This window comes from Pseudophryne corroboree, chromosome 3 (genome assembly GCF_028390025.1).
Source record: "Pseudophryne corroboree isolate aPseCor3 chromosome 3, aPseCor3.hap2, whole genome shotgun sequence".
Classification (NCBI taxonomy): domain Eukaryota; kingdom Metazoa; phylum Chordata; class Amphibia; order Anura; family Myobatrachidae; genus Pseudophryne; species Pseudophryne corroboree.
This window is the reverse complement of record NC_086446.1, coordinates 287532845-287555484: the sequence shown is the minus strand read 5'-3', so window position 1 is coordinate 287555484 and position 22640 is coordinate 287532845. Positions and strand designations below refer to the sequence as shown.

The following is a 22640-nucleotide window of genomic DNA, read 5'->3' as shown; positions in this document are numbered from 1 at the left end:
GCGAAGGAGTATCATCATTTCGGCCATTACCTTGGTAAAGACCCTCGATGCCGTGGATAACCCGAACGGCAGCGTCTGGAACTGATAGTGACAGTCCTGTACCACAAATCTGAGGTACTCCTGGTGAGGAGGGTAAATGGGGACATGCAGGTACGCATCCTTGATGTCCAGGGAGACCATGTAATCCCCCTCGTCCAGGCTCGCAATAACCGCCCTGAGCGATTCCATCTTGAACTTGAACCTTTTGATATAAGTGGTCAAGGATTTTAAATATAAGATGGGTCTCACCGAACCGTCCGGTTTCGGTACCACAAACATTGTGGAATAGTAACCCTTCCCTTGCTGAAGGAGGGGTACCTTGACAATCACTTGCTGTGAATACAGTTTTTGGATAGCCACCAACACTGCCTCCCTGGCAGAGGGAGTTGCTGGTAAGGCAGATTTTAGAAAACGGCGCGGGGGGGGGGGGGGGGGGGACGTCTCGAATTCCAGCCTGTACCCCTGAGATACTACTTGAAGGGCCCAGGGATCCCCTGTGAGAGAGCCCACTGTGTGCTGAAATTTCTGAGACGGGCCCCCACCGTACCCGGATCCGCCTGTGAAGCCCCAGCGTCATGCTGTGGACTTACCGGACGCGGGGGAGGACTTTTGCTCTTGGGAACTGGCTGTATGCTGCAGCTTTTTCCCTCTACCTTTGCCTCTCGGCAGAAAGGATGCGCCTCGCGCCCTCTTGTGTTTATGGGGCCGAAAGGACTGTACTTGATAATACGGTGCCTTCTTTTTCTGTGGGGTAGCCTGTGGCAAAAATGTCGATTTCCCAGCCGTAGCTGTGGAAACGAGGTCTGAAAGACCATCCCCAAACAGTTCCACCCCCTTATAAGGCAAAACTTCCATGTGCCTTTTTGAATCGGCATCACCTGACCACTGCCGAGTCCATAACCCCCTTCTGGCGGCAATGGACATTGCGCTTATTTTTGATGCCAGCCGGCAAATATCCCTCTGTGCATCACGCATGTATAAGACAGCGTCCTTTATATGCTCCACTGTCAGCAAAATAGTGTCCCTATCCAGGGTATCAATATTATCCGACAGGGAATCTGACCACGCAGCAGCAGCACTGCACATCCATGCTGATGCAATCGCTGGTCGCAATATAATGCCCGTGTGTGTATATATAGCTTTTAGGGTAGCCTCCTGCTTTCTATCAGCAGGATCCTTTAGGGCGGCCGTATCCGGAGACGGTAGTGCCACCTGTTTTGATAAACGTGTAAGCGCTTTATCTACCCTAGGGGACGTTTCCCAACGTGACCTATCCTCTGGCGGGAAAGGGTACGCTGCCAATAACCGTTTAGAAATTATCAATTTCTTATCGGGGGAAGTCCAGGCTTCCTCACACACCTCATTTAATTCCTCAGATGCAGGAAAAACTACTGGTAGTTTTTTCTCACCGAACATAATACCCTTTTTTGTGGTACCTGGGGTACTATCAGAAATGTGTAATACATTTTTCATTGCCTCAATCATGTAACGGGTGGACCTATTGGAGGGTACACTAGTCTCATCGTCGTCGACACTGGAGTCGGTATCCGTGTCGACGTCTGTGTCTGCCATCTGAGGTAGCGGGCGTTTTAAAGCCCCTGATGACATTTGAGACGCTGGAACAGTCACAAGCCGAGTAGCCGGCTGCCCTATGTCGTCAAACCTTTTATGTAAGGAGCTGACACTGTCACGTAATTCCTTCCATAAGTCCATCCACACAGGTGTCGACCCCACAGGGGGTGACAACACATTTACAGGCATTTGCTCTGCCTCCACATCATTTTCCTCATCATACATGTCGACACAGCGGTACCGACACACAGCACACACACAGGGAATGCTCTGACAGAGGACAGGACCCCACAAAGCCCTTTGGGGAGACAGAGGGAGAGTATGCCAGCACACACCAGAGCGCTATATACCACAGGGATATCACCTATAAAGAGTGTTTTCCCTTATAGCTGCATATATATATTATACTGCGCCTAAATTTGTGCCCCCCCTCTCTTTTTTACCCTTTCTGTAGTGCAGGACTGCAGGGGAGAGCCAGGGAGCGATCCTTCCAGCGGAGCTGTGAGGGAAAATGGCGCCAGTGTGCTGAGGGAGATGGCTCCGCCCCTTTTTCGGCGGGCTTTCTCCTGCTTTTTGAGTTATTCTGGCAGGGGTAATTTACACCTATATAGCCTCTGGGGCTATATATGGTGTCAGTTTTGCCAGCCAAGGTGTTAATATTGCTGCTCAGGGCGCCCCCCCCCCCCAGCGCCCTGCACCCATCAGTGACCGAAGTGTGTGGTGTGCATGAGGAGCAATGGCGCACAGCTGCAGTGCTGTGCGCTACCTTGGAGAAGACAGAAGTCTTCAGCCGCCGATTTTCCGGACCTTCTTGCTTCTGGCTCTATAAGGGGGACGGCGGCGCGGCTTCGGGAACCGACGACGAGGTCGGGTCCTGTGTGCGATCCCTCTGGAGCTAATGGTGTCCAGTAGCCTAAGAAGCCCAAGCTACCACCACTTAGGTAGGTTCGCTTCTTCTCCCCATAATCCCTCGCTGCAGTGAGCCTGTTGCCAGCAGGTCTCACTGTAAAATAAAAAACCTAAACTATACTTTCTTTCTAGGAGCTCAGGAGAGCCCCTAGTGTGCATCCAGCTCGGCCGGGCACAGAAATCTAACTGAGGCTTGGAGGAGGGTCATAGGGGGAGGAGCCAGTGCACACCAGATAGACCTAAATCTTTTTTTAGATGTGCCCAGTCTCCTGCGGAGCCGTCTATTCCCCATGGTCCTTACGGAGTCCCCAGCATCCACTAGGACGTCAGAGAAAACTTGTTTAACGACCTTCTGGACGTTTAAATCTGTCCGGTTTCTAAGGGGCAGCGTCAGGCTCTGGGTCAATAGTAATTTGAAGAATTAGCCTGATAGCCTCCAATAAGTCAGAAACATCCACCTGAGAGACCGATTTCCCATCAGAATCAGCAGGGTCAGTGTCTGTGGGGTCAGTATACACGCCATCCTCATCAGACGAGGTGTCAGGGACGTGGGTGGATTGTGAGGAAGTAATAGCCCGCTTAGAGGACCCCTTGGTTTTGGGCGGGCGAGGGTTAGATTTCTGTTTAGTCTGTGATTGGTTCAATTGCTGTAACTGAGTGGACAGGTGATCTGCCCACGGTGGATTAAACGCAGGGACCAAAAGCGGCTATACCAGCACATGAGGTCCCATAGGGGGCATATTGAGACAAGATGAAAAAGGACACATCTGTACATACATTTAAATTATTTAAAAGGCAGGCAGCTGGCTGATCACTACTCGAGTCGTGCTATGATTTTCCACATCTTTCTATGTGTTCTGTTATTTTTGAAGATTTACTGTGCCAATACAGGCATAAGGTGGGGATTGCAGCATGGGAGGGAGCTGCTACCCACCTGTCACAGTGGCCAATAGAGCACACAGACACACAGAGCCTCACCACCACCGGAAATGTTCTGTCAGTGAAAGTAGCCAAAACATGGTTTAAACAAAATACATTAAAACAAGAAGTAATAATAATGCTCCTTTGTTACTATGTTATGTAACATGTAAGGTTTAGACAAACCTTTTTAAATTGTAATTAGTGACTGAGCCACCTTTTTATACATTAATCCTCTAACCACATACTGTCCTGTACAAATTCTTATATTAATAAATGTGTGTTTAGATATCTACTTATAGGTCAACAATTCTGTTTCTTTAAAAAAACAATTATATAAAATCTATATAAATCTTGCATTTTTGATCAAATGAGAAATGTATAATTTTAGCTCACAGACTTACCTTCTATCTCTCTCCATGCGGTTGTGTTTCTCCCGGCGCTGGGAGGATCCACCCTGCTTGTTATCTGTCTTCTGTTCGGCAGTATTATTCTTTGTAGGCGAGCAGGACACTCCTGAAGCTCCTGAAGTCTGCAAGTCTCTCACATTTTGAATGTCGCGTAATGGTTTCCGTTCCATGCTAGCATCCACTTGTCGCATGCTACTGCGGCTTCTTTTGTTTATTGTTTGTTTACACATTGTTCCTTTGGAGAAACTAAAAATATATTAGTACAAATTCACCAAAGAGTTGTTCTATCAGAAAAGACCAGAATTATTTAATTTTAAAATAATATACAATGTTTAACACAGATATACATTTACGTAGAGAATTTTTTTACATTTTTACTCACTATAAAATCTCTTCCTTTGAGTCCATCTGGGGGCGTTATGTATAGTGAGCTGTAGAGGCGGGCACTAAATAGTTTAAGACTCTATATAACCCCTCCTTGTCCACTAGAACCTCCGTCAACGGCAAGCCAATTAAGCGTGTGTGGGGTGTGGGGGGGGAGGGGATGTCTGACCTGGATGCTCGAATAATTTTTCGCCCCAACACTGGCGCCCGGTGCCCCAAATGTATGGAAGCGGTAACATTTTGTAAAAGTGCGTAAGGATGACCAGGTAGTTGCTCTGCACAGCTGCTCTGCCGAGGCACAATGCCACACAGTCCAAGAAGCCCCAACCGCACCAGTCGAGTAGGCCCGAACTGAAGCCAGAACCATCACATTTGAAGACAAATTCGCCTGCTAAATGGCAGCAGTAACCCATCTAGCTCAGACTCTTGATACATCAATAAACAACAAGGAATCCGTATGTTTCAAAATGCAGTACACTCAAAGTAAATGCGTAACGCACGTACCACATCCAACAGTGCTAATAAAGAAACTTCATTAGTCACTGAAGCCTGGTGATAGGCTGAAAGGACGATATACTGATTGATGTGGAAAGCCGATACAACTTTCGGGAGAAAGGAAGGTTTAGTGCATAACACTGCCCTACCATCAGGATACTCTTCTGGCTGAGGCAATGGCCAACAGATAAACAACTTTTAAAATCAGGTATTGCAATTCACAGAAGCCAATATGCCAATGGCTCAAAAGGAGCCTTTTAAACAGTGCCTCCAAAACTAAATTCAAGTCCCAAGAGTAACCAGTGGGGCATACGGAGGCTGTATATGAAGAACCCCCTGCAACAAGGTTTAAACTTCAGGAATGGTGACCAATTTCCTCTGAAAAAGGATAGACACGGCAGAGCTCTGTCCCTTAAGGAAAGATAATCTGAGGCCCTTAACCAAACCATCCTGGATAAAAGATAAAAGACGTGACACTCAGAAACTTTCAGGTTTGAACCTGTCTCGTTCACACAAGAAACGAAAAAGAGAGAAGAGAAGAAAGGATCCGTTTCTGGTGCACTCGTTCACACAAGGAAATTATTATATATACACACACATACATATATACTGCTCAAAAAAATAAAGGGAACACTAAAATAACACATCCTAGATCTGAATGAATGAAATATTCTTATTAAATACTTTGTTCTTTACACAGTTGAATGTGCTGACAACAAAATCACACAAAAAATAAGAATTTACTTACCGATAATTCTATTTCTCGGAGTCCGTAGTGGATGCTGGGGTTCCTGAAAGGACCATGGGGAATAGCGGCTCCGCAGGAGACAGGGCACAAAAGTAAAGCTTTCCGATCAGGTGGTGTGCACTGGCTCCTCCCCCTATGACCCTCCTCCAAGCCAGTTAGGTACTGTGCCCGGACGAGCGTACACAATAAGGGAGGAATTTTGAATCCCGGGTAAGACTCATACCAGCCACACCAATCACACCGTACAACTTTTGATCTAAACCCAGTTAACAGTATGATAACAGCGGAGCCTCTGAAAAGATGGCTCACAACAATAATAACCCGATTTTTGTAACTATGTACAAGTATTGCAGATAATCCGCACTTGGGATGGGCGCCCAGCATCCACTACGGACTCCGAGAAATAGAATTATCGGTAAGTAAATTCTTATTTTCTCTATCGTCCTAGTGGATGCTGGGGTTCCTGAAAGGACCATGGGGATTATACCAAAGCTCCCAAACGGGCGGGAGAGTGCGGATGACTCTGCAGCACCGAATGAGAGAACTCCAGGTCCTCCTTAGCCAGGGTATCAAATTTGTAGAATTTAGCAAACGTGTTTGCCCCTGACCAAGTAGCTGCTCGGCAAAGTTGTAAAGCCGAGACCCCTCGGGCAGCCGCCCAAGATGAGCCCACCTTCCTTGTGGAATGGGCATTTACATATTTTGGCTGTGGCAGGCCTGCCACAGAATGTGCAAGCTGAATTGTATTACACATCCAACTAGCAATAGTCTGCTTAGAAGCAAGAGCACCCAGTGTGTTGGGTGCATACAGGATAACAGCAAGTCAGTTTTCCTGACTCCAGCCGTCCTGGAACATATTTTCAGGGCCCTGACAACATCTAGCAACTTGGAGTCCTCCAAGTCCCTAGTAGGTGCAAGGCACCACAATAAGCTGGTTCAGGTGAAACACTGACACCACCTTTAGGGAGAGAACTGAGGACGAGTCCGCAGCTCTGCCCTGTCCGAATGGACAAACAGATATGGGCTTTTTTGAGAAAAAACCACCAATTTGACACTCGCCTGGTCCAGGCCAGGGCCAAGAGCATGGTCACTTTTCATGTGAGATGCTTCAAATCCACAGATTTGACTGGTTTTAAACCAATGTGATTTGAGGAATCCCAGAACTACGTTGAGATCCCACAGTGCCACTGGAGGCACAAAAGGGGGTTGTATATGCAATACTCCCTTGACAAACGTCTGGACTTCAGGAACTGAAGCCAATTCTTTCTGGAAGAAAATCGACAGGGCCGAAATTTGAACCTTAATGGACCCCAATTTGAGGCCCATAGACACTCCTGTTTGCAGGAAATGCAGGAAACGACCGAGTTGAAATTTCTTTGTGGGGCCTTCCTGGCCTCACACCACGCAACATATTTTCGCCACATGTGGTGATAATGTTGTGCGGTCACCTCCTTTCTGGCTTTGACCAGGGTAGGAATGACCTCTTCCGGAATGCCTTTTTCCCTTAGGATCCGGCTTTCCACCGCCATGCCGACAAACGCAGCTGCGGTAAGTCTTGGAACAGACATGGTACTTGCTGAAGCAAGTCCCTTCTTAGCGGCAGAGGCCATAAGACCTCTGTAAGCATCTCTTGAAGTTCCGGGTACCAAGTCCTTCTTGGCCAATCCGGAGCCATGAGTATAGTTCTTACTCCTCTACGTCTTATAATTCTCAGCACCTTAGGTATGAGAAGCAGAGGAGGGAACACATACACCGACTGGTACACCCACGGTGTTACCAGAACGTCCACAGCTATTGCCTGAGGGTCTCTTGACCTGGCGCAATACCTGTCCCGTTTTTTGTTCAGACGGGACGCCATCATGTCCACCTTTGGTATTTCCCAACGGTTTACAATCATGTGGAAAAAACTTCCCGATGAAGTTTCCACTCTCCCGGGTGGAGGTCGTGCCTGCTGAGGAAGTCTGCTTCCCAGTTTCCATTCCCGGGATGAAACACTGCTGACAGTGCTATCACATGATTTTCCGCCCAGCGAAAAGTCCTTGCAGTTTTTGCCATTGCCCTCCTGCTTCTTGTGTCGCCCTGTCTGTTTACGTGGGCGACTGCCGTGATGTTTTTCCCACTGGATCAATACCGGCTGACCTTGAAGCAGAGGTCTTGCTAAGCTTAGAGCATTATAATTTTACCCTTAGCTCCAGTATATTTATGTGGAGAAAAGTCTCCAGACTTGATCACACTCCCTGGAAATTTTTTCCTTGTGTGACTGCTCCCCAGCCTCTCGGGCTGGGCTCCGTGGTCACCAGCATCCAATCCTGAATGCCGAATCTGCGGCCCTCTAGAAGATGAGCACTCTATAACCACCACAGGAGAGACACCCTTGTCCTTGGATATAGGGTTATCCGCTGATGCATCTGAAGATGCGATCCGGACCATTTGTCCAGCAGATCCCACTGAAAAGTTCTTGCGTGAAATCTGCCGAATGGAATTGCTTCGTAGGAAGCCACCATTTTTACCAGGACCCTTGTGCAATGATGCACTGTTTTTAGGAGGTTCCTGACTAGCTCGGATAACTCCCTGGCTTTCTCTTCCGGGAGAAACACCTTTTTCTGGACTGTGTCCAGAATCATCCCTAGGCACAGCAGACGTGTCGTCGGGATCAGCTGCGATTTTGGAATATTTAGAATCCACCCGTGCTGTTGTAGCAGTATCCGAGATAGTGCTACTCCGACCTCCAACTGTTCCCTGGACTATGCCCTTATCAGGAGATCGTCCAAGTAAGGGATAATTAAGACGCCTTTTCTTCGAAGAAGAATCATCATCATTTCGGCCATTACCTTGGTAAAGACCCGGGGTGCCGTGGACAATCCAAACGGCAGCGTCTGAAACTGATAGTGACAGTTCTGCACCACGAACCTGAGGTACCCTTAGTGAGAAGGGCAAATTTGGGACATAGAGGTAAGCATCCCTGATGTCCCGGGACACTATATAGTCCCCTTCTTCCTGGTTCGTTATCACTGCTCTGAGTGACTCCATCTTGATTTGAACCTTTGTAAGTGTTCAAAAAATTTTCTCACCTAGCCTTCTGGCTTCAGTACCACAATATAGTGTGGAATAATACCCCTTTTCTTGTAGTAGGAGGGGTAATTTAATTATCACCTGCTGGGAATACAGCTTGTGAATTTTTTCCCATACTGCCTCCTTGTCGGAGGGAGACCTTGGTAAAGCAGACTTCAGGAGCCTGCGAAGGGGAAACGTCTCGACATTCCAATCTGTACCCCTGGGATACTACTTGTAGGATCCAGGGGTCCTGTACGGTCTCAGCGCCATGCTGAGAACTTGTCAGAAGCGGTGGAACGCTTCTGTTCCTGGGAATGGGCTGCCTGCTGCAGTCTTCTTCCCTTTCCTCTATCCCTGGGCAGATATGATCTTATAGGGACGAAAGGACTGAGGCTGAAAAGACGGTGTCTTTTTCTGCAGAGATGTGACTTAGGGTAAAAACGGCGGATTTTCCAGCAGTTGCCGTGGCCACCAGGTCCGATGGACCGACCCCAAATAACTCCTCTTCCTTTATACGGCAATACACCTTTGTGCCGTTTGGAATCTGCATCACCTGACCACTGTCGTGTCCATAACATCTTCTGGCAGATATGGACATCGCATTTACTCTTGATGCCAGAGTGCAAATATCCCTCTGTGCATCTCGCATATATAGAAATGCATCCTTTAAATGCTCTATAGTCAATAAAATACTGTCCCTGTCAAGGGTATCAATATTTTTAGTCAGGGAATCCGACCAAGCCACCCCAGCTCTGCACATCCAGGCTGAGGCGATCGCTGGTCGCAGTATAACACCAGTATGTGTGTATATACTTTTTATGATATTTTCCAGCCTCCTGTCAGCTGGTCCTTGAGGACGGCCCTATCTATAGACGGTACCGCCACTTGTTTTGATAAGCGTGTGAGCGCCTTATCCACCCTAAGGGGTGTTTCCCAACGCGCCCTAACTTCTGGCGGGAAAGGGTATACCGCCCATAATTTTCTATCGGGGGGAACCCACGCATCATCACACACTTTATTTATTTTATCTGATTCAGGAAAAACTACGGTAGTTTTTTCACATCCCACATAATACCCTCTTTTGTGGTACTTGTAGTATCAGAAATATGAAACACCTCCTTCATTGCCTTTAACGTGTGGCCCTAATAAGGAATACGTTTGTTTATTCACCGTCGACACTGGATTCAGTGTCCCTGTCTGTGTCTGTGTCGACCGACTAAAGTAAACGGGCGTTTTAAAACCCCTGACGGTGTTTTTGAGACGTCTGGACCGGTACTAATTGTTTGTCGGCCGTCTCATGTCGTCAACCGACCTTGCAGCGTGTTGACATTATCACGTAATTCCCTAAATAAGCCATCCATTCCGGTGTCGACTCCCTAGAGAGTGACATCACCATTACAGGCAATTGCTCCGCCTCCTCACCAACATCGTCCTCATACATGTCGACACACACGTACCGACACACAGCACACACACAGGGAATGCTCTGATAGAGGACAGGACCCACTAGCCCTTTGGAGAGACAGAGGGAGAGTTTACCAGCACACACCAAAAACGCTATAATTATATAGGGACAACCTTATATAAGTGTTTTCCCTTATAGCATCTTTTTTATATATTTCTAACGCCAAATTAGTGCCCCCCCTCTCTGTTTTAACCCTGTTTCTGTAGTGCAGTGCAGGGGAGAGCCTGGGAGCCTTCCCTCCAGCCTTTCTGTGAGGGAAAATGGCGCTGTGTGCTGAGGAGATAGGCCCCGCCCCTTTTTCGGCGGCCTCGTCTCCCGCTCTTAACGGATTCTGGCAGGGGTTAAATATCTCCATATAGCCTCCGGAGGCTATATGTGAGGTATTTTTAGCCAAAATAGGTATTCATTTGCCTCCCAGGGCGCCCCCCTCCCAGCGCCCTGCACCCTCAGTGACTGCCGTGTGAAGTGTGCTGAGAGGAAAATGGCGCACAGCTGCAGTGCTGTGCGCTACCTTTAGAAGACTGAGGAGTCTTCTGCCGCCGATTCTGGACCTCTTCTTACTTCAGCATCTGCAAGGGGGCCGGCGGCAAGGCTCCGGTGACCATCCAGGCTGTACCTGTGATCGTCCCTCTGGAGCTGATGTCCAGTAGCCAAGAAGCCAATCCATCCTGCACGCAGGTGAGTTCACTTCTTCTCCCCTAAGTCCCTCGTTGCAGTGATCCTGTTGCCAGCAGGACTCACTGTAAAATAAAAAACCTAAGCTAAACTTTTCTAAGCAGCTCTTTAGGAGAGCCACCTAGATTGCACCCTTCTCGGCCGGGCACAAAAATCTAACTGGCTTGGAGGAGGGTCATAGGGGGAGGAGCCAGTGCACACCACCTGATCGGAAAGCTTTACTTTTGTGCCCTGTCTCCTGCGGAGCCGCTATTCCCCATGGTCCTTTCAGGAACCCCAGCATCCACTAGGACGATAGAGAAATTGTCAATGGAAATCAAATTTATTAACCCATGGAGGTCTGGATTGGAGTCACACTCAAAATTAAAGTGGAAAAACACACTACAGGCTGATCCAACTTTGATGTAATGTCCTTAAAACAAGTCAAAATGAGGCTCAGTAGTGTGTGTGGCCTCCACGTGCCTGTATGACCTCCCTACAATGCCTGGGCATGCTCCTGATGAGGTGGCGGATGGTCTCCTGAGGGATCTCCTCCCAGACCTGTGTGGTGCACTGTGGCGTTGGTAGATGGAGCGAGACATGATGTCCAGATGTGCTCAATTGGATTCAGGTCTGGGGAACGGGCAGGCCGGTCCATAGCATCAATGCCTTCGTCTTGCAGGAACTGCTGACACACTCCAGCCACATGAGGTCTAGCATTGTCTTGCATTAGGAGGAACACAGGGCCAACCGCACCAGCATATGGTCTCACAAGGGGTCTGAGGATCTCATCTCGGTACCTAATGGCAGTCAGGCTACCCCTGGTGAGCACATGGAGGGCTGTGCGGCCCCCCAAAGAAATGCCACCCCACACCATTACTGACCCACTGCCAAACCGGTCATGCTGGAGGATGTTGTAGGCAGCAGAACGTTCTCGTTGGCGTCTCCAGACTCTGTCACGTCTGTCACATGTGCTCAGTGAGAACCTGCTTTCATCTGTGAAGAGCACAGGGCGCCAGTGGCGAATTTGCCAATCTTGGTGTTCTCTGGCAAATGCCAAATGTCCTGCACGGTGTTGGGCTGTAAGCACAACCCCCACCTGTGGACGTCGGGCCCTCATACCACCCTCATGGAGTCTGTTTTTGATCATTTTAGTAGACACATGCACATTTGTGGCTTGCTGGAGGTCATTTTGCAGGGCTCTGGCAGTGCTCCTCCTGTTCCTCCTTGCACAAAGGCGGAGGTAGCGGTCCTGCTGCTGGGTTGTTGCCCTCCTACGGCCTCCTCCACGTCTCCTGATGTACTGGCCTGTCTCCTGGTAGCGCGTCCATGCTCTGGACCCTACGCTGACAGACACAGCAAACCTTCTTGCCACACCTCGCATTGATGTGCCATCCTGGATGAGCTGCACTACCTGAGCCACTTGTGTGGTTTGTAGACTCCGTCTCATGTTACCACTAGAGTGAAAGCACCGCCAGCTTTCAAAAGTGACCAAAACGTCAGCCAGAAAGCATAGGAGCTGAGAAGTGGTCTGTGGTCACCACCTGCAGAACAACTCCTTTATTGGGGGTGTCTTGCTAATTGCCTATAATTTCCACCTGTTGTCTATTCCATTTGCACAACAGCATGTGAAATTGATTGTCAATCAGGGTTGCTTCCTAAATGGACAGTTTGATTTTACAGAAGTGTGATTGACTTGGAGTTACATTGTGTTGTTTAAGTGTTCCCTTTATTTTTTTGAGCAGTGTTTGTATGTATGTATATATATATATATATATATATATATATATATATACACACACACACACACACACACACACACACACACACATACCCAATGATGAATTCGGTAAGTGACAGGTTTACAAGCCTGTATCATGGCTTTCACAACAGATCCTAGATTAAAGAACCGTGCCATCAAAGACAGGCGAGGTAAATTGTGGGTGACAGCAAGGACCCTGAAGTAACAACTTTGGACACAGAGGCAGATGATATGGATCATCTGTCAAAATATTCCGAAAGCCTGCGTACCAATAATGGCGCAGCCAGTCCTGTGCCACCAGAATGATTGGCTGTGCCACTGAATGAATCCGCTGAAGTACCCTTGGTAACATTACCAGAGGAGGAAAGTTGTACTCCAACTGGAACTCCCAAGGTGCTGTCATGACACCCACCAGGGATGCCTGAGGATCGCAGAACTGAGATCCATACCTGTTGAGACGGGAAGCCATTAGATCAATGTCTGCCCAGTGAAGGATGTGAGAAACCTCCCTCATTGCTCGCCAGCTATGTGTGCCACTCTGCTTGTTCATATAAGCAACTGCTGTGGCATTGCCTGATTGGATTTGCACTGGTAGGCTCCTTAAAATAGGATTTTATTTACCTACCGGTAAATCCTTTTCTCTTACGTCCTAGAGCAGGCATGTCTTATCTGCAGCCCTCCAGCTGTTGTGAAACTACATATCCCAGCATGCCCTGACACAGTTTTGCTGTCAGAGAATGCTAAAGCTGTGTCAGGGCATGCTGGGATGTGTAGTTTCTCAACAGCTGGAGGGCCACAGTTTGGACATGCCTGTCCTAGAGAATACTGGGGTCCACATTAGTACCATGAGGATGTACCAAATCTCCCAAACTGGGTGGGAGCCACAATAGGTTGGTTGATATGAAATGCAGACACCACCTTTGGAAGAAATTGCTGACGAGTTCGGAGTACAGCCCTATCTTCATGAAAAATCAAATAGGGGCTTTTGTGAGACAACGCCCCCAGCTCCGACACACGCCTCACAGAAGCCAAGGTCGACAGCGTGATGGCCTTCCATGCAAGAAACTTGACGTCAACGTCCTGCAATGGCTCAAACCATTCCGGTTGCAGGAACTGCAACATCATGTTGAGATCCCAAGGTGCCGTAGGAAGCACAAAGGGTGGATGGATGTGCAGAACCCCCTTCAAAAATGAGGAGAGTAGCCAATTGTTTCTGGAAGAGAATGGATAAGGCCGAAATCTGGACTTTTATGGAGCCCAAATGTCGGCCTATATCCACACCCGACTGCAGAAAAAAGGAGGAGAAAACGTCCCAGTTGAAATTCCACCGCAGGAAATTTCTTGTACTCACACCAAGAGACGTATTTTTTTCAAATACGGTGGTAATGTTTAGGCGATAGCCCCTTTCTGGCTTGGATCAGGGTTGGAATAACCCTATCCGGCATCCCTTTCCGGGCTAGAATTTGACGCTCAACCTCCAAGCCGTCAAACGTAGCCGTGGTAAGTCTTGATAGACGAATGGCCCCTGCTGTAGAAGGTCCTCGCGATGAGGTAGTGGCCACTGGTCCTCTAGGAGCTTCTCCAGTAGATCCGCATACCAGGCCCTTCTTGGCCAGCCCAGAGCAATAAGAATTGCTTGAACTTTTTCCCTTTTTATTCTTTTGAGAATCTTTGGGATCAATGGGAGTGGTGGATGAATGGTAGACCCATGGAGTCACCAGAGCGTCCACCGCCACTGCTTGCGGGTCTCTCAACCTGGAACAATACCGCTTGAGCTTCTTGTTGAGATGAGAGGCCATCATGTTGATTTGTGACATTCCACACCGATGTGTCAAGTACTGGAACACCTCCGGGTGAAGGCCCCACTCTCCTAGGTGGAGGTCATGTCTGCTGATGAAGTCTGCTTCCCAGTTGTCTACTCCCGGAATGAAGATCGCGGACAATGCCACAGAGTGTCTTTCTGTCCATAGGAGAATACTTGATACCTCTGACATTATTGCCCTGCTCTTCGTTCCGCCTTGTCAGTTTATGTATGTTACTGCAGTCACATTGTCCGACTGAACCTGAATGGCGTGATCTTGAAGAAGATGCAATGCCTGTAGAAGGGCGTTGTATATGGCCCTTAGTTCCAGAATGTTGATTGGAATAATGGCTTTCTGACTTGACCATTTTCCTTGAAACTGTTCCCCCAGGGTGACTGCTCCCCAACCTCTGAGGCTTGCGTCTGTGGTTAGCAGAATCCAATTTTGAATCCCGAACCTTTGGCTCTCGGTCAGTTGAGAAGTCTGAAGCCACCACAGAAGAGAAATCCTGACTTTTGGCGACAGACGGATCGTCTGGTGCATGTGAAGATGCGATCCGGACAATGGGGGGTCATTCCGAGTTGATCGCTAGATAAAAATGTTCGCTGCGCAGCGATGATGCAAAAAAATGGCACTTCTGCGCATGCGGCGCAATGCGCACGCGCGATGTACTTTCACAAAGGCCGATGTAGTTTCACATAAGGTCTAGTGATGCTTTTCAGTCGCACTGGCTGCCGCAGAGTGATTGACATGAAGTGGGCGTTTCTGGGTGTCAACTGACTGTTTTCAGGGAGTGTTCGAAAAAAATGGAGGCGTGGCTGGGCGAACGCAGGGCGTGTTTGTGACGTCAAAACAGGAACTGAACAGTCTGAAGTGATCGCAAGCGCTGAGTAGATCTGGAGCTGCTCTAAAACTGCACTTTTTTTTTGCAGCCGCTCTGCGATCCTTTCGTTCGCACTTCTGCTAAGCTAAGATACACTCACAGAGGGCGGCGGCTTAGCGTTTGCACGACTGCTAAAAACTGCTAGCGAGCGATCAACTCGGAATGAGCCCCCATATGTCCAACAGATCCAGCTGGAAGGGCCTTGCGTGAAACCTTCCGTACTGCAGCGGCTCGTAATCGGCTACCATCTTTCCCAGAAGGCGAATGCATAGATGCACCGATATCCGGGTTTGTCCTAGAACATCCTGCACCATCGACCGGATCACCAATGCCTTTTCCAACGGAAGGAACACTTTCTGTACCTCCATATCCAGTATCATTCCCAGGAACGGAAGCCTCCGCGTTGGCTCCAGATGAGATTTTGGTAGGTTCAGAATCCATCCGTGATCCTGGAGTAGTCGGGTTGAGAGGGCAATGTTGACTGTCAAAGTCAAAAATATTACATTCACACAACATGTAAACTCCAAACAGAGTGGCCTCTGTGCGTGCCCATTACCGCCGTACGTACGCATACTCGCAAGTTACGTACACGGGTTCGCCGTGCGTTTTAACGCATGGCAAGAGCATATACGGTAGCATACGCATTCGCACAGAAAAGCCACAAAGACATATATAATATCTTATTCACATAGTGCATAATTTACACATTGTCTCCACGCACTTTGTCAGCAACTTGCATACACTTAAAAGGTAAAACAACAGAGATATTCAGCTTTACATGATGTGAGGGGATGGTGTAATGTTAGGACTTCGTGTTTGGTATCCAGGTGTGCAGTATTTTGAAATCTATACTCCGGTTGCTATTTGCAGTTTATCGCATGTTTCTGCGTGTAGCTATACGCAGAATTGTAATATTCGCAAACTGCTATGATACTATACTCAGGATATTCGGCGGGAAACCAGAGGCGAACACCTGCAAGGGCACCCTGGACCAAGCATCGTCCACTGGTTCAAACCAGCCTATGACCCCTCATGTACTGTATATAACTTGCCCTCTGACCTATGAAAGAAGAGCTTACATTTCCCATTGTACTGTATTTGGACACATTGTATAAAGGAGAGGTCTCCTGATCCAGGTTTCAGTCCCTATTTCTCTGAGGTCATCTTGCCAAAACTGACACCTGGATCCAGGAGCGCTCGCGTTTAAAAGTATGTATTATTGGTAGTAGCTCTTCTCTGTATATATTTTTTTAAATAAATACTGTTGATGCGTTGGACCACTACATTACATTTAACTACTGGTGTCACATACCATTCTTGTTTGGAGTAAGGTGTATTCAGCCGCACGTGTCGTTATATTGTGCGCATAAAGTGTCGGCGTGTGTACTCAAAGTATATACACATTTTAGCGATTATTTATATGCAACGGCTCAAGCCACAGTGTGATAATGTATTGCTTTTCCTTGTAATTTAATCGAAAACTTAACATGACTAACAACCTCTCCCTGGATGGTGCTTTTATCAGCAGATCGTCCAGGTACGGTATTATGTTTACTCCCTGTTTGCGGAGGAGAAAAATCATTTCTGCCATTACCTTGGTGAACACCGTCGGTGCCGTAGAGAGGCCAAATGGCAGGGCCTGGAACTGGTAGTGACGGGCCTGTAAGGCAAACCTTAGATAAGCCTGATGAGGCAGCCAAATCGGAATATGAAGGTACGCATCCTTGATATCCAGAGACACCAAGAATTCCCCCTCCTCCAGACCTGAGATCACCGCTCTCAGAGACTCCATTTTGAACTTGAACACCCATAAGTGCGGGTTCAACGACTGGAGATTTAAAATGGGTCTTACCGAACCATCCGGTTTCGGAACTACAAACAGGTTGGAATAATAACCCTGGTTTTGCAGCTAAAGTGGAACTGGAACAATGACCTGAGTTTGTACCAGTTTTTTAATTGCTTCCTGTAAAGTCATTCTTGATTCTTGAGAAGCTGGTAAGCCTGATTTGAAGAATCTGTGAGGTGGGAGTTCCTGAAACTCCAATCTGTAGCCCTGGACTATAAGATCTTTGACCCAGGGATCCTGGCATGACGTTGCCCACATGTGACTGAAGAATCGCAAACGGGCACTCACCTGCCTGTCTTCTAGGCAGTGCGCTCCACCGTCATGTTAAAGGCTTAGAGGAAGCAGAACCGGGGTTCTGTTCCTGTGAACCTGCAGTTGCTGGTTTTCTGGGTTTACCTCTATTGCCTTTGGAGGCCGTAGAAGAACCTTTGGTTTTGGTTTTAAACTTCGCTGCGGGGGAGCTGCGAAGGATGGTATGTAGACCTACCCGCCGTAGCCTTGGATATCCACATATCCAGTTAATCTCCAAAAAGGGCTTCACCTGTGAAAGGTAGACTTTCCACGCCATTCCTGGAATCCGCGTCCGCAGTCCACTGGCGTAGCCACAAGCCCCAGCGTGCTGACACTGCCATGGCAGTGGTGAATTGAGTAAACCAATTTCCTTTACGGCCTCCACCATAAAGTTAGCAGAATCCTGTATATATTGTAGGAGTAAAATTATCTCCCCCGTGGATAAGGAATCTAACCCGTCAATTAGATTACCTGACCATTTTGCAATGGCCCTAGAGATCCATGCACAAGCTAAAGTGGGTCTCTGAGCTAGCAACGCAGCTGTGTACAGAGATTTGGGAGTGGTATCAATTTTGCGGTCTGCAGCATCCTTCAAAGAAGCTGCCCCAGGAACAGGTAAAGCTATCTTACGAGACAGCCTAGAATCTGATGCGTCAACTATTTCCCATTTTTTCCTATCATCCTGAGGGAACGGGAAGGATGTGAGTAACCATTTGGGACCTGAAACTTATTGTCAGGATCTACCCAAGTTGCTTCATATAGGGAATTTAATTCCTTAGATGCAGGGAAAGTAGCTGAGAATTTCTTTTTCACATTAAAATAAGATTCCTCCTCGTCCTCTGGCACCTTATCAGGAATGTGCAGGACGGCTCTAATAACTTCTATCAGGGCCTGTAATCCCTGTGACAAAGTTGCATCCCCACCCTCCCGAGTCCACCTCACCCTCCTCTGGGTCTGATACATCATCCTCATCGGTATCAGCCTGCATGATTTGGGGCGGAGTACGCTTCTGTGGACAAATGGCAGGGGTCTGAGACGCTGGAATGACCACTGAATCTCTATTCATCAGGTCATCAACAGATTGCCTTAAGTATTGCGTCTCCTTCTCATTTTGGGATAATTTATTAGAAATATTTGAAATCTAATCTTGAAGTCTTCTTTTCTTCTTATACTCACCCGGCTTCTATCTTCCGGCTCTGCGAGGAGGACGGCGGCGCGGCTCTGGGACGAACAGCGAGGGGAGACCTGCGTTCCGACTCCCTCTGGAGCTAATGGTGTCCAGTAGCCTAAAGGTGGGTACAACTAACAGATATATATGCAGATCAATTGATCTGCAGATATATCTATGGACGGATCGAGCAGTGTGTTCAGCATACACACTGCTCGATCCGTCGGGGACTGACGTCATGAACTGGGCGGGTGTGTACACACGCCCGCCCAGTTCACCTGTCAATCACCGCCGGCCGCCGCAGCATGTGTACGGGCGGTCGGCCGACCGCCCCGTACACACAGCGACGCGCCAATATATCGGTAGATATATTGGCCGTCGGCTGTGCTGCGCGGCCGACGCGATACGTCTGTGAACGACGAAGTTCACAGACGTATCGGCCTTACACACTGGCCGACGGTCTCGCGATATATCGGCCGTTCAGGAGAACGGCCGATATATCGACCAGTGTGTACGGGCCTTAAGAAGCAGAGCCTATCACTTAAGTAGGTCTGCTTCTCTCTCCTCAGTCCCACGATGCAGGGAGCCTGTTGCCAGCAGTGCTCCCTGAAAATAAAAAACCTAACAAAATTCTTTATCCGAGAAACTCAGGAGAGCTCCCCTGTAATGCACCCAATCTCCTCTGGGCACAGGATCTAACTGAGGTCTGGAGGAGGGGCATAGAGGGAGGAGCCAGTGCACACCCATTCTAAAGTTCTTTATAGTGCCCATATCTCCTGCGGAGCCCGTCTATACCCCATGGTGCTTACGGAGTCCCCAGCATTCTCTAGGACGTAAGAGAAAACTGGAGTCCAGGATTCAGCAGTTGTTGCAACATGGGACACACTGCTAAGCCTGTCAATCGTCATTTTGCCTGCACCCGGACTCCTGTGAAACCAGCCAATGGGAGTCCAGGGGTGGGCTAAATGGCGATTGACAGGCTGAGCAATGTGTCCAATGCTGCAGATTCCTAGGGAAGGAATCAGCAGCCACCCAGCCCAATGAGCCAGCTCCAGAGCACATCGCCAGGGCCAGCTCCAGTTTACTCTGCACATCCGGGTGACTGGCCACTCCCCTGGGAATAGCAGCCAAACTCTTCTGCAAGAGCTCCTCCAACCTCAGATGTCAGGGGATTAGGCGCTGCAGTGCTGTACTACAAGGCTTTCCTTGGGGAGTGAACATTACAGGAGCCCCAGCAGGGGACATAAGAGTCCAGGGCAAAGGGACTGGTGCTGCTGATGACCCTGCTGCTTCAGGTCAGTCACTGCCTCTGCTTACCGGATGTACAGCCCCATGCCCTGTCCTGCAATATGCCGCACCCCAGGCCTGTCACCTGCTGGCCCCTGACATACCTCTTACTGTTCCCTATGCCCGACTGCTTCCTATGTAAAACACACCTCTGACTGCTCCCTATGCCCCTGACACACCTCGGACTGCTCCCTATGCCCCTGACTGCTCCCTATGTCTCGGACATACATCGCTCCCTATACCAGACTGCTCCTATTTCCCTGACAAACCTCCGACTGCTCCCTATGAGCCTGACTGCTCCGTATGTCCCTGACACCCCTCCGATTGCTCCCTATGACCCTGACTGCTCCCTATGTCCCTGACTGCTCCGTGTCCTCTTGCACACCTCTGACTGCTCCCTATGCCCGACACAGGTCTGACTGCTCTATATGCCCCTGACTGCTCCGTGTCCTCTTGCACACCTCTGACTGCTCCCTATGCCAGACACACAGCTGACAGCTCCCTATGCCTCTTACAGCTCCCTGTGTCCCTGACACACCTCTAACTGCTCTCCATGCCCCTGACTGCTCCCTATGTCTCCGACATACCTGACTGCTCCCTATGTCACATCTGACACACCTCCGACTCCTCCCTATGCACAGACTACTCCCTGTATCTCAGAGGCACTGACCTCTGAGTTCACCCTATGTCCCTGAGCCACTTGCCCTGACTGGTTCCTGACTGTTCCATGTGTACCTCAGAGACAGCACCCAATATCTCAGGGACACAGTCTTGTACCCATTCTTCCTACACCTGAGACCTATAAGGAAAGCAGCCTGACACCCTCTCCCTCAATGCCCGTCACCCTCTCCCTCACATCATCGACTGCATCTGCCTATCAACCACTGCCTCACCCCGTCACCCTCTGCGTGTCACTTTTTTGCCTCTCCTGTCACCTTTTCCCTGTCACTACTGAGTGAAGTGGGTGAGGACTGAGGAGGTCAAGGTTGGCATGAGCTGGGTAGTGGTTAAGGAGGCTGGGATAAGGGCAACATAAGGGCAGTGGATGGGCAAGCATGATGAAAACAAGGCGTGGCTCATGGATACGGTATTCCCTTTGAGACCAGGCCATTGTTCCAAGTTCTGTTGTGCATTAGCATTTGAATCTATACTATTTGGATACAAAATCTATCCAGTATTATGCTGTGATGTTATTTTACCATTGACCTGTTGCAATTGTATGATGTGTGGTCCCTTTAAATAGCAAATAAAGTATGGTCATATTTATACCGCTTTTAGACCAAAACCGTGGGTTGACGCTGGGAGCCTGACACGGGTGCTACCCGCCTGCGACCTGCGTCAGCCCCATTTCCCACTGCAGTCACCAACCTGGCCAATATTGCCGGTGATGCGGCAGGGGCGACGCTTGGAGATCACATGATCTCCAATTGTCACCTGTACATCACTGTGAACGGGAAGCCGGGTCAATGCGACCCGGCTCCCGTTTATGCTGCACAGTTTGTCGGATTGAACCCGTGTTCAACCCTGGAAACTACCCGGGTTGGAATACCGGGTTACTCGACCCGGACTATTCCAACTCGACCCTTTTACACCAACCAGCAACAAGGGTTATGCACGCTCCTGTGCAATAACCCGTGTTATATGCTGGCGGTGTAAAAATAAGAATTTACTCACCAGTAATTCTATTTCTCGTAGTCCGTAGTGGATGCTGGGAACTCCGTAAGGACCATGGGGAATAGCGGGCTCCGAAGGAGGCTGGGCACTCTAGAAAGATTTATGACTACCTGGTGTGCACTGGCTCCTCCCACTATGACCCTCCTCCAAGCCTCAGTTAGGACACTGTGCCCGGACGAGCAGACATAATAAGGAAGGATTTAGAATCCCGGGTAAGACTCTTACCAGCCACACCAATCACACCGTACAACTCGTGATACTATATCCAGTTTGACAGTATGAAAACAACTGAGCCTCTCAACAGATGGCTCAACAATAACCCTTTAGTTAACAATAACTATTTACAAGTATTGCAGACAATCCGCACTTGGGATGGGCGCCCAGCATCCACTACGGACTACGAGAAATAGAATTACCGGTGAGTAAATTCTTATTTTCTCTAACGTCCTAGTGGATGCTGGGAACTCCGTAACGACCATGGGGATTATACCAAAGCTCCCAAACGGGCGGGAGAGTGCGGATGACTCTGTAGCACCGAATGAGAGAACTCCAGCTCCTCCTCAGCCAGGGTATCAAATTTGTAGAATTTTGCAAACGTGTTTGCCCCTGACCAAGTAGCTGCTCGGCAAAGTTGTAAAGCCGAGACCCCTTGGGCAGCCGCCCAAGATGAGCCCACCTTCCTTGTGGAATGGGCATTTACAGATTTTGGCTGTGGCATGCCTGCCACAGAATGTGCAAGCTGAATTGTACTACAAATCCAGCGAGCAATAGACTGCTTAGAAGCAGGAGCACCCAGCTTGTTGGGTGCATACAGGATAAACAGCGAGTCAGATTTTCTGACTCCAGCCGTCCTGGAAACATATATTCTCAGGGCCCTGACAACGTCTAGCAACTTGGAGTCCTCCAAATCTTTAGTAGCCGCAGGCACCACAATAGGCTGGTTTAGGTGAAACGCTGACACCACCTTAGGGAGAAACTGGGGACGAGTCCTCAATTCTGTCCTATCCATATGGAAAATCAGATAAGGGCTTTTACATGATAAAGCCGCCAATTCTGAAGCCAGGGCCAATAACATGACCACTTTCCACGTGAGATATTTCAGATCCACGGTTTTTAGTGGCTCAAACCAATGTGATTTTAAGAAACTCAACATCACGTTGAGATCCCAAGGTGCCACAGGAGGCACAAATGGGGCTGAATATGCAGCACTCCTTTCACAAATGTCTGAACTTCAGGTACTGAAGCTAGTTCTTTTTGAAAGAAAATCGACAGAGCCGAG

At 48.7% G+C, this 22640-nt stretch overlaps 1 protein-coding gene across 1 annotated transcript in view; it reads right to left on the bottom strand.

Annotated features, from left to right (window-relative positions):
* TCFL5 (transcription factor like 5) overlaps window positions 1-22640 on the bottom strand; it is a 148190-nt gene that overhangs the window by 39496 nt on the left and 86054 nt on the right. Inside the window, exon 4 of the mRNA XM_063959279.1 lies at window positions 3843-4083. Within this exon, the coding sequence (XP_063815349.1) occupies window positions 3843-4083 (241 nt within the window). The remainder of the gene's footprint in view (window positions 1-3842; window positions 4084-22640) is intronic.